At 44.4% G+C, this 12828-nt stretch overlaps 1 protein-coding gene across 1 annotated transcript; it reads left to right on the plus strand.

Moving 5' to 3' along the window:
* The first annotated feature begins 6634 nt into the window (after positions 1–6634).
* On the plus strand, positions 6635–12447 carry LOC129863733 (prostaglandin E2 receptor EP4 subtype-like). Its single transcript, XM_055935961.1, has 2 exons — positions 6635–7859; positions 10912–12447. The coding sequence occupies exons 1-2, from the start codon at positions 7068–7070 to the stop codon at positions 11536–11538; spliced, it is 1419 nt and encodes a 472-aa protein (XP_055791936.1). The 5' UTR covers positions 6635–7067; the 3' UTR covers positions 11539–12447.
* Positions 12448–12828: the final 381 nt, after the last annotated feature.

The raw sequence follows: 12828 nt of genomic DNA on the forward strand, positions 1-12828 counted from the left end.
CTCCAAATGGATTACTCATTTACCTAGCTCTTATTAATAGCTCTTATCAAGTTATCAATTACAGTACATGGAGAGTGGTGTTATTTTTATTTACTTAACAAAAAGCACATCTCAAGACGTGGTTAAGGTAAGTCATGTCATAGCACAAGTGTGGGGAGGGGCTATCCTCTATTGTTCCTCAAGCAAGGGGGAGGCCAATGGCATCAAGGATTCCCATCAGACCAACTCCCTGAATGCCCCACTCTTTGAAGTTAGCAGTTGTCTACAAACACTATTTAGCTCAGAGAAAAAGTGTGTACAGTACTTTACTGTATTTGTACTTGGGATACAGTGGAAGCTGGTGACTTGAAAAATTGAGGAGGATGGGAGACCTACGGTATAGGCGTAGAACGCACAGAGACGGCAGTGTGTTTCAAAAACCGTCAAGGACTCATTATTTTCACCTAAAACATTTAATAAAGACATTTAGTGTTGGAAAGGGATCAAAACAGTGATTAAATGATGGTATGAGGCATGAAATGAGGTGTTCAGAGGCTTGACTTCAGTGCAGGACAGGATTTGACTGGGAAGACAAAAAACAATAACACAACACAATACTCAGTTAGACAAAAGAGCCAAGAATGAGTTAATCCATGCAAGGAGTACAATCATTGATGTGTAATAATGTGTTTGTGTATGTGACTGAATCAACATACAGTAATGAGATGCAATTGACAGGAGTACTCACAGTGTTTGATGAGGAAACATTCAATGTGCCAGTGGAGGAGTGGGCACATGAGACGTGGCTTCAGTTTATGTCAGGTGTCACGCCCTGATTTGTTTCACCTATCCTTGTGCTTGTCTCCACCCCCCTCCAGGTGTCGCCCATCTTCCCCATTATCCCCTGGGTACTTATACCTGTATTCTCTATTTGTCTGTTGCCAGTTCGTCTTGTTTGTCAAGTCAACAAGAGTTTGTCTCCGCTCCTGCTTTTTCCCAGTCTCTCTTTTTCTCGTCCTCCTGGTTTTGACCCTTGTCTGTCTGAGCCAGCCTGCCTAACCACTCTGCCTGCCCCTGACCCTACCTGCCGTCCTGTACCTTTGCCCCTACTCTGGATTACCGACCTCTGCCTGACCTGACCCTGAGCCTGCCTGCCGTCCGGTACCTTTGCCCCACTACTCTGGATTACCGACCTCTGCCTGACCTGACCCTGAGCCTGCCTGCCGTCCTGTACCTTTGCCCCTACTCTGGATTACCGACCTCTGCCTGACCTGACCCTGAGCCTGCCTGCCGTCCTGTACCCTTGCCCCACTACTCTGGATTACCGACCTCTGCCTGACCTGACCCTGAGCCTGCCTGCCGTCCTGTACCCTTGCCCCACTACTCTGGATTACCGACCTCTGCCTGACCTGACCCTGAGCCTGCCTGCCGTCCTGTACCTTTGCCCCACTACTCTGGATTATCGCCCCCTGCCTGACCTGACCCTGAGCCTGCCTGCCGTCCTGTACCTTTGCCCCACTACTCTGGATTATCGCCCCCTGCCTGCCTTGACCTGTCGTTTGTCTGCCCCTGTTGCTGTAATAAACATTGTTATTTCAACACAAGTCTGCATTTGGGTCTTACCTGAAACGTGATATCAGTTGACAATGGTAGTGGAGTGGAGTAGTCATCCCCTCTTAATCAGGGAACAGGAGGGGACTTAGCTAGAAATACAAATAGCAGATACATTCTATTACAGCTGTGCCATCGTAGGTTTGAACAACAAGTTCCTCCATGATGTTTAAACTCTGACATCTCAAAATTCACAAAGTCAAACACAGACTGCGCGTCTTGCCCACTTGACATATCAAAGTAGCACAAGAAATGTTCCTGAATAAAGCCCTGATCATTCACATACCTGATGATAACCGACAACAGCAAGCGGACTGGTGCCACCATAGGTCCCAGAGTTTTTCCTTATCTGTTAACCTAACCAAGAAAACTCTGGACACTATAAGGTATGACAGTGATTCATTAGTTGTGAAAGGTTTCATAAGGGCTATGATGGGGCGAGTTTTTCAGAATCAATTCAACTGGTTTTAAAAAAACTCCTGCAAAAAAAACCTGGCCCTGGGTGAAAACTCTGTCACACTGCAGCAACCTTCTACTTGATTATATTTAGACTAGATTAGTAGGGGGATTTCCTCCACCCAGACACAGACGACAACTGATAGAAAATAGAACTCACAGCTTGCATATTTGCATCGTGCACACCTATGCAACTGTAGGCTTTATATAACATGTACTCACACCTGTCATTACTATTATGTTGATTGATTCATTCCAATTAATCATTTTGGATTGAAAATGTATAGGCAGCCTAGCCAGCCAAATGTTAAATATAAACCAAATTTGATTACAATCACATTTTCTCCTGAAACACAAATGGACTATAAATACATAATGTGACCAATTAGTTTAACCTGACCAAATGGACAGGGCACATAGCTGTATGCAGCTGCTCTTATTAGTAGCCTACAGTTGATCAGACTGAAAAATCATCTTGTTTTCATTCCATACAGCATGTCAGATCTCTAATGTTTAGGTGTAGCCTAGGCTGCTGCAACATTTATGTCATGAGTTTTTGCTTGTGTCTGTCTGGAGATATTATTTGTTATCATCTTTGCTAAATAAATACGTGAGGAAAATGAAAACCCCTACTTGAGCACGCAGAAAAAAACATTTTCTGCGTCAACCTCTCACTTTAATCAAACTTTTAATGGATGATACGATGGAAGATATCAAATCATTCTGAATTGATTTCGACCTCCCAGAAAAGACAGTCGAAAGTTCCATATGTTCAACAAGTAAAGCGTCGTAAAGTGCAATTACCACAGCAAGCTCCTTGTAGTTGCCCTTGTTATCGGGAACTTTCCCTCTCTTCATGTCCTCTAAAAGACAATTCTTACATGCCCAAAAGCACAAATCAAATCAAATCGCATTTTATTTGTCACATGCGCCGAATACAACAGCTGTAGACATTACAGTGAAATGCTTACTTACAAGCCCTTAACCAACCATGCAGTTTTAAGAAAATCTCCCCCAAAAAGTAAGAAATAAGAATAACAAATAATTAGAGCAGCAGTAAATAACAATAGCAGGGCTATATATACAGGGGGTACCTGTACAGAGACAATGTGCGTGGGCATCGGTGTCGAGGTAATTACGTACATGTAGGTAGAGTTTAAAAAGTGGCTGGCGTAGGGGGGTGGGGGGTGCAATGCAAATAGTCCGGGTAGCCATATAATTAGCTGTTCAGGAGTCTTATGGCTTGGGGGTAGAAGCTGTTTAGAAGCCTCTTGGACCTAGACTTGGCGATCCGGTACCGCTTGCCGTGCGGTATCAGAGAGAACAGTCTATGACTAGGGTGGCTGGAGTCTTTGACAATTTTTAGGGCCTTCCTCTGGCACCACCTGGTATAGAGGTCCTGGATGGCAGGAAGCTTGGCCCCGGTGATGTACTGGGCCGTACGCACTACCCTTTGTAGTGCCTTGCGGTCGGAGGCCGAGCAGTTGCCATACCAGGTAGTGATGCAACCCGTCAGGAGTACAGGAGGGGACTGAGCACGCACCCCTGAGGGGCCCCCGTGTTGAGGATCAGTGTGGCAAATGTGTTGTTACTTACCCTTACCACCTGGGGGGCGGCCCATCAGGAAGTCCAGGATCTAGTTGCAGAGTGATGAGTGATGAGCTTTGAGGGCACTATGGTGTTGAACACTGAGCTGTAGTCACTAAATAGCATTCTCACATAGGTGTTCCTTTTGTCCAGATGGGAAAGGGCAGTGTGGAGTGCAATAGAGATTGCATCATCTGTGGATCTTTTGGTGCGTTAATCAAATTGGAGTGGGTCTAGGGTTTCTGGGATAATGGTGTTGATGTGAGCCATGACCAGCCTTTCAAAGCTTTCATGGCTACAGACGTGAGTGCTACGGTCGGTAGTCATTTTGGCGGGTTACCTTAGTGTTCTTGGGCACAGGGACTATGGTGGTCTGCTTGAAACATGTTGATATTATAGACTCAGACAGGGAGAGGTTGAAAATGTCAGTGAAGACACTTGGCAGTTGGTCAGTGCATGCTCGGAGTACACGTCCTGGTAATCCGTCTAGCCCAGTGGCCTTGTGAATGTTGACCTGTTTAATGGTCTTACTCATATCGGCTGCGGAGAGCGTGATCACACAGTCGTCCGGAAAAGCTGATGTTCTCATACATGTTTCAGTGTTACTTGCCTCGAAGTGAGCATAGAAGTTATTTAGCTTGTCTGGTAGGCTTGTGCCACTGGGCAGCTCTCGGCTGTGCTTCCCTTTGTAGTCTGTAATAGTTTGCAAGCCCTGCCACATACAACGATCGTCAGTGTAGTACGATTCGATCTTAGTCCTGTATTGATGCTTTGCCTGTTTGATGGTTCTTAGGAGGGCATAGTGGGATTTCTCATAAGCTTCCGAGTTGGAGTCCCACTCCTTGAAAGCGGCAGCTCTACCCTTTATCTCAGTGCAAATGTTGCCTGTAATCCATGGCTTCTGGTTGGGGTATGTATGTACAGTCACTGTGGGTTTGACGTCCTCGATGCACTTATTGATAAAGCCAGTGACTGATGTGGTGTACTCTTCAATGCCATCGGAAAAATCTCAGAACATAATCCAGTCTGTGCTAGCAAAACAGTCCTGTAGTTTAGCATCTGCTTCATCTGACCACATTTTATAGACCGAGTCACTGGTGCTTCCTGCTTTAATTTTTTGCTTGTAATCGGGAATCAGGAGGATAGAGTTATGGTCAGATTTGACAAATGGAGGGCGAGGGAGAGCTTTGTACGCGTCTCTGTGTGTGGAGTAAAGGTGGTCTATAATTTTTTCCCCTCTGGTTGCACATTTAACATGCTGATAGAAATGAGGTAAAACTGATTTAAGTTTCCCTGCATTAAAGACCCCGGCCACTAGGAGCGCCGCCTAGATGAGCGTTTTCCTGTTTGCTAATGGCAGAATAGAGCTCATCGAGTGCGGTTCTAGTGCCAGCCTCGGTCTGTGGTGGTATGTAGACAGCTACGAATAATACAGATGAAAACTCTCTCGGTAGATAGTGTGGTCTACAGCTTATCATGAGATACTCTACCTCAGGAGAGCAAAACCTTGAGACTTCCTTAGATATTGTGCACCAGCTATTGTTTTAGCTAGCAGAATGGAAGGCAAGGGCAGATTAGCCACTCGTCCCCTGATCCTCACAAGGCATCCAGATCTCTTTCCACGAAACCTACGTTTCCTTTTCCAGCGAATCACGGGGATCACTGGTCGTGTGTCTGTAGTATATCCTTCACGTCCGACTCATTGAAGAAGAACTCCTCATCCAATTTGAGGTGAGTAATCCAAGTTCTGATGTCCAGAAGCTCTTTTCGGTCATAACAGTAGCAGCAACATTATGTACAAAACAGTGGTGTTGATAAACCGCTTAATAGCATCCCTGTTTCTTCTTACTTTCTCGTTGTGTTGCACAGTTTCAATATGCAGACCTTCGTCATGATCAATGCAGCTTTTTCCCAGAAGCTTGTATCTGATGTGGGCATTTATATGCCCCCTGCTTTTGTCCTGCAGTTTAGCTGAACGCTGGATGTTCTTCAGGTCCCTGTAACCCCCCTTTCGCCCAATGCTCTTTCTTTCCAAAAAGCAGGCAAGGCCAGCAATACAGGCAGCTTGATGAAAGGCTCCCTGTTAAACAGCTATACTTTTGATACCAGGTGGTATTGAAAGCCCACTCACATTTTCTTCCTTCTTCATGAAACTGATCTCAGACAGAGGTCGACCCTCGGTTTTAATTTGCACCTTTTCCGAGTAACCCAGAGAATGAAAGGGGTTCTTCAACAAAAAGTCAACAACATTTTCAGTAGGGTTGGTGGCGAAAATGGCTGGAAGCTAGCTGCTCGAGCTGGTAGCTAGCTAGCTACTGCTACTTGCTACTGAAGTTAGCAAGGCAAATTGAAATAAATTGCACCAACTGGACACAAAAATAAAGTTATAAAACCAAGAAAACTATTTATAATCTACCTCCTCCGTCTCCTGTATTTTGAAGAAACTAATTTGAATTGAATAATATCCCCAAAAATGCTCAACTATCACTTTTCAATACCTATCCAACAATTTCATCATCTCACCAAGCTTCTCAACACATAACCCCCCCCCCCCCCATAATGCTCTGCGGCACAACCCCAATATAACACACTAGGTTCATTCTCTGATTCTAATCTTATGATTGGATGGACACCATGTCAGTTCATACTGCAAAAGCTTTGATTGGTTGGAGGTCATCCCCGGGAAGTGGTCATAATTACCATGTAGGTCTATGGAAGGGGGTGAGGCCTACGAGCCTCCTTGGTTTTGTATTGAAGTCGATGTACACAGAGGAGGACAGAAGCTAGCTGTTCTCCGCCTACATCATGGTGCTACCCCCAGAGAGTGCTGTTGAAGTTACTAAAGCGCTTCATTGCAAAATAGTGTGTTTTAATCAATTACTTGATGGAAAAGGCTAACTTTTTTAGTGTTTCACTATTTTTATTTTTTATGAAATTTCACTGAGGAGGATGGTCCTCCCCTTCCTACTCTGAGGAGCCTCCACTGTTGGGATATCGCTTTTCAACAGTAAAAGTGAAACATTCGCTGGAGGACGTCTTTAAAGCTGCTCCACCTTCTATAGTGCAGAGCCTCTGCTTCAAACTTACAAGTGAAAGGAGCGGCGACAGAGGAGGAGTTGAACATGTTGAACACTGCAGCGCGGTGTGCAGAACGCCTGAGACAAAAACACTTCGGATAGTCAAAAACCTCAAGTTAGCGACTAACAGAAGAGGCGAAAGTGTACACTGAGACACGGAGACATTCGTTAGAGTGGTTATTCGAGTGCGTAGCGTTTAGATAAGATGATGGAAATTGGGTGGACTTGCACGTTATTGAGCAACTTGGAGAGCGCGCACCAACGAAAGGGTAACTGTATCGTCTACATGCCAACGGTTTGGGAGAGAACACCGATGAAGAACTGACTATTTCGTTCCACATAGACAGTTACAGAATAATGTCGGGTATGAATAACGGCACGATGACAAGTGGGCCCCGGGAGCCTACCATCCCGGTGATTATGTTTATATTCGGAGTGGTGGGGAACGTCATCGCCATCGTGGTGCTCCGAAAGTCTCGGAAGGAACAGAAGGAAACCACCTTTTACACCCTGGTGTGCGGGCTTGCAGTGACCGACCTTTTGGGCACGCTACTGGCCAGCCCCGTCACCATCGCCACCTATGTGCAAGGGAAGTGGCCGGGTGGAGAGTCACTATGTCAGTACTCCGGCTTCATCCTTCTCTTCTTCTTTCTAGTCGGCCTCAGCATTATCTGTGCCATGTCCATAGAGAGATACCTGGCTATAAACCATGCGTATTTCTACAACCATTACGTGGACCAAAAAATTGCGGCGTTGACACTTGCGGGCATCTACATCTCCAACGCGCTGTTCTGCGCGCTGCCTGCCATGGGGCTGGGGAAAGTGAATAAACAGTTCCCAGGGACCTGGTGCTTCATCGACTGGCGGACTAATGACTCCACGCACGCCGCCTTCTCCTACATGTACGCCGGGGTGAGCTCCTTTCTTATCCTGGCCACGGTGATATGCAACGTGCTGGTATGCGGGGCGCTGATTATGATGCACAAGCGGTTCATCCGTAGAACATCGCTGGGCACGGACCAGGGAGGACGCATAGCGGACCTGAGGCGCAGACGGAGCTTCCAACGCTTGGCCGGAGCAGAGATCCAGATGGTCATTCTGCTCATCGCTACCTCCGTGGTTGTTCTCATCTGCTCCATACCGTTGGTGGTAAGTTGACATCTTGCATAATAAGTTTTGCAATAGTTTGACAGATTTTTTAAACGTTTCGCAACATGTTGGTCTCTCTTTTGTGTCTCTCGTTGTGTGTGCGCAGGAATGGATAACGTTCTGGTGTGGTGTCATTTGTAACAACTTTATGCGTCAGCATACGCATTCTTAATTGGAGGGAACATGCCCAAAATGTGCATGAAAGAAAATGGTTTAATATGTAGTAAATTAGCTCCTAATCGAATGAAAGATATTGATAGGCTTGATTATAATTCATGTGTAATTAATGAACGTGTTATTGCACTGTTATTGTTCAGACGCTTGTCTGCTGAGGTGTTATTACTATGTTAACTCTAATGTCAACTTCTGGCGCTCTTGCCATTAGAAACACGTCCTTACTTTGAGAAAAATAACAACAAATAAATATAATGGATCTATTGATCATTTTTGCTTTCATCTTTAGATACAAAAGTCACCCGTAACAAAACTATAACGATAACAAAACCTTAAAGAAAAGCCCTTGGATTAATAATATTTTAGATGAATATCTAATTTGATAGCATGAATAACAAGTATTTGTGATTTAGCACACAGATAAGGAAGACAGGCTAACTGTGTGTGTGTGTTTGTGTGTACCTTGAGAAATGGAAATATCCAGATTTCATTAGCTCATCGATTGGTGGTGTCGCCTTGTTGGTGGGTATGTGTTGCACCTGTGCTAGCTTGTCCATCTTGTTGCTGGGGGTGGGGGGGTGGGGGGGTGTTTCACCTGTGCTGACCCAGGTGATGTTTTGGAGTTGGTCTGGGGTTTTCTTTTTGTTTTCCATTCGATGCTCAAATTTAGTGTGCATCCATGGTGGGAATATTTTAGGGTACATTTTCCTAGTTCCTCAACTTTCAGTGGAGACCCCCATGGATGTCCTTCAGAACCACTTTTGAACCCCTGTTTTTTTTGTCAGGGATTTTCCTTGTTAGTTCCCTTTGTTGTGAGTGAAATTTTGTCTTGTGGGAACGTAACACCATCCACCTGTTTCTGATGGGATCCGTCTGTCTGAGTACTGCTCGGCCAGTGTCAACCATTTCCACCCAACTCTGTCCTCTGTACATACTGTAAAACCAAAGGTTTAGGATCTGAGTGTTTAGGATGAATGTACACGAGGAAACATATATATTAAAACAAACTATTCTAAAAATCAAACGGCAACAAAGCATGCTGAGAAATATGATAATGAGGCCCCTCCCACGTCTTTTTTGAGTTAACGGAAATGAATTCAACATAGTTGAGTCACAACAACACCACTCGATTGAAAAGATGTCTTGTGTCAAATGTCCTGTTAAGTGCTGAAATGTAGGTATGGTGACGGACATTCCTTACACTGATCTGAAAAAAAGTTATGGAAAGTCACGTCACTTTGTAATGACTAAATGCACTCTAAACAGGACGATGGGAAAGTAAACACTAGTTTCTCAAATCTGAACACTTAGGAGATATACAGTAGGTGTTCTCCTGATTGTAAACTGACAGGAAAAAGCTGACTATCATGTTTAATCCTGCATTTTAAACGCCTGTGTTTAAGATGAGAACACTTATTGGCAAATCTAAATGCCTAATGTTTAAGTTTTAAACACTGACGTTTACGTTATAAACGTGTCACGTTTTATTTATGGTTTTACAGTGCAAAGAATACTATAAGCCATCCTGTCCCCATGCACTGCATGATAGTTACAACAGGACAGAATCACTAGAGACTGTACATCCTACACGCTTCAAAAACACTCCACAAAGAAAATGAAAAAACAAATTACAGGGTACTGAGGGCAAAAGTTCTGAAGAGGACCAATGATATATTGTGTTCTATAAACCATCCCCATGCAGCATTTGAGAGTTATATGTAAGGACAGATCCACTAGAGACAGTACATTACATTCCGCAAGCTTCAAAAACCCTCCCCGGGAAAATAAAACTGAGGGCTTAAGGTCTGAAGAAGACCCGTTGGTCTATAATTAGATATTATTGTGTTCTATATGCTGTCCCCATGCGCTGATTGAGAGCTAAGGACCGAGCCACTAAAAGTACATCCTGCAAGCTTCAAAAACTCCACCAAACAAAAATGAAAAGACTAGCTGAACGAGACCCTGTAAGGACGGCATGTAGACTAACGGTTAAGAGTGTTGGACCTGTAACAGAAAGGTTGCTGGTTTGAATCCCTGAGCCAGCAAGGTGGAAAAATGTGCCGTTCTGCCCTCGAGCAAGGCAGTTAACCCCGAATAACAACTGCTCCCTGGGCGCCGACGACGTGGATATCGATTAAGGCAGCCCCTCGCACCTCTCTGATTCAGAGGAATTGGATTAAATGTGGAAGACACATTCCGATTGAATGCATTCAGTTGTACAACTGACTAGGTATCCCCCTTTCCCTGTAGTTCAATAATCAGTGTCCTTAGAGTTCTCCCTCCTACTATATTTACCAGTAACAACCTTATCATATAGGCTAGTTACTTTACTTCACTTGTTTTGACATTGTGAGTCAGAAATGCGGTTGATTGGACCCAGGGGAGAGCCAATGGCCAGAGACGTTCATATGATTGATGATTAACATGGGGAGTGGGGTTGTGTTTTCATTGGTTCTTTGCCCAGGCTTCCGTGCCACTGCCTGTTAGGCTGATACGCTCCTAGTACACTCTAATGCACATGATAATCTTATGCCAACATTACCACAGCATAGTCAAATAGGTTAGAAGTTTTTCAATCATGATAGTTTGTTCTGTATGTCCGGTATGTATATTAGAACTGCTAGGTTTAGATTAATGTTATTCATGTTTGAAGAAGAAAGCGGGCTTGAACGCTACTTCAATTGGATTTAATTAAAGTAGTTCAACAGGATTCAATAGGAATTCTATCATTTTGTACATTTTAGTCATTTAGCAGATGTTCTTATCCAGGTCCTATTGAACACACCTATTGAAGCTTCCAATGTACATCCTCCTCATAAATACACAGAACAACCAATAACCCTTCAACCCTGTCCATCTCCCTTCCTTCCTCCCTCAGCTGCGGATTTTTGTAAACCAGCTGTCCAGGATTGAATTTGACGCCCGTTCAACTCCCATAGAGAAGAACCCAGATCTCCACGCCATCCGCATTGCCTCTGTCAACCCCATCCTTGACCCCTGGATCTACATCCTGCTGAGGAAGACCGTCCTACTGAAGCTGGTGGAGAAGATCAAGTATCTGTTCTGCCGCTTGGGCAGCCAGGGGCGGGCCTCAGGGGTCAGCGGTCAATTCTGCTGTGGAGGTGAAGGTCATCGTAATTCGTCCATCGTGTCCCTGGACTCCCCGTCACTAGTGTCCCGCGAGTTGAAGGACGTCATCAGCACCTCGCAGACATTTCTTTACCTTCCGGAGGGGACTAAAGGGGGGTTGGGGGAGTTTAGAGGGACAGGGGGAGAGGGAAGACCTAGCCTCCCTGCTGTGGAGCGCTCCCTGCTCCAGGACCAACAGACACCAGCGGGTAAGGGGATGCAAAAGGATCCCAAAAAGGGCCCCAGGATATCAATGAGGTCAGAGGGGACAGTTGACCCTTCACGTCTGAACAGGGTGCAATTGGACCGAAAGGACAAGACTCTACATGTGACATTTACAGACGAGACACTGAACTTACAGGAGAAATGCATCTGACGGACACAAACACAAACTCAGCCAGAGTGGCTAATAACACAGGAAAGTCACAGAGGTAAGGGGAATTTAGGACTTCTAGTAGCCTAAAAGGTTGGGACTTCTGAAGGGTTGAACTGAAATACACGTTGATAAACTGAACTCACAGGTGAAGGAATTCTGGGAGCTGTGCAAACACACGGTTGGTTTTACTGACAGCTGACACGATAAGAGTAGAAATACTTCTCGTTCTATAGGGATTGTGTTATTCTTCAAACTTTGAGGTCATCTGTGATGCTCCAAAATGGAACATTAGCCTAGCAGAAACATGATGTCCTGTTTAGGGTTTGGACAAAATGGAAACACGGTGCCAAAGTGGATTGTAGGAGATTGGATCTATTGACATGAATGGATCTATTGTATATGTCACATTCTTATTACAAGAATACCAATATAATATACCAGCACACACATCAGTAATGAACATAAAATGTCATATGAACTTTTATAAAGACTATAAGGAGATTTCATTGCACTTTTCAAGAACTCAAAACCATTGAAAGGCTGTCAGAATGCTATCTGTATAAAATGTTGCTTACCACTGACCTCCACTACTACAAACGTTGTGATATACTGTAAATAGTCATTAGGCTACAATGTGAACTTTGTCCCATAACATGAATGAATTTTTAATGAAAAAATAAATGTTTCTTCTCTGTGAGAAGGTCCAGTTAGTTTGTATCCATTTAAAATTGTTACAAGATGGACTGAAACGGTATGCTACATATCAACATTATATTGGTTAACTTGGCAGCTCCACTGCAATGCCTGAAGTATAAAAATCAAGCAACAATATTGGGCGTATAATTCCGTGCATTTCACTCTGTTACTTGTACTGAGCTTGTTTGGTTGAAATAACAACGATTATTTAAATTGCTTGTCTTTTGTTTTGTTCAAATGACACATCTGCTTCATATGTGTGCATGTCCATTGCTTTCCCCCCAATTAAGTGATATCAGCGAACTGCAAAGCTGGATGATGTGTTTTCAGTGTGGCCGAAGACACCAGGGTCTTAGGAACAGGTGGGCCTTGGTGGGCCCAGGCCCAACCACTTGGGAGCCAGGCCCAGGCCCACCCAATCAGATTTAATGCTCTACTTGTCAGTGTTCCAAACGGGACATTGTTTGTCTTTTTACTTAAACACAGGACTTGACTTAGGAAGAAGCTCACCGGAACTGAATTTCCTTCTGCTTGAGTTACTGCACCTCCTATAGAATATTAGCTCAAAACTATTGAGGAGTTCCTGCACCTAAA

Source organism: Salvelinus fontinalis, chromosome 10 (genome assembly GCF_029448725.1).
Source record: "Salvelinus fontinalis isolate EN_2023a chromosome 10, ASM2944872v1, whole genome shotgun sequence".
NCBI classification, from domain to species: domain Eukaryota; kingdom Metazoa; phylum Chordata; class Actinopteri; order Salmoniformes; family Salmonidae; genus Salvelinus; species Salvelinus fontinalis.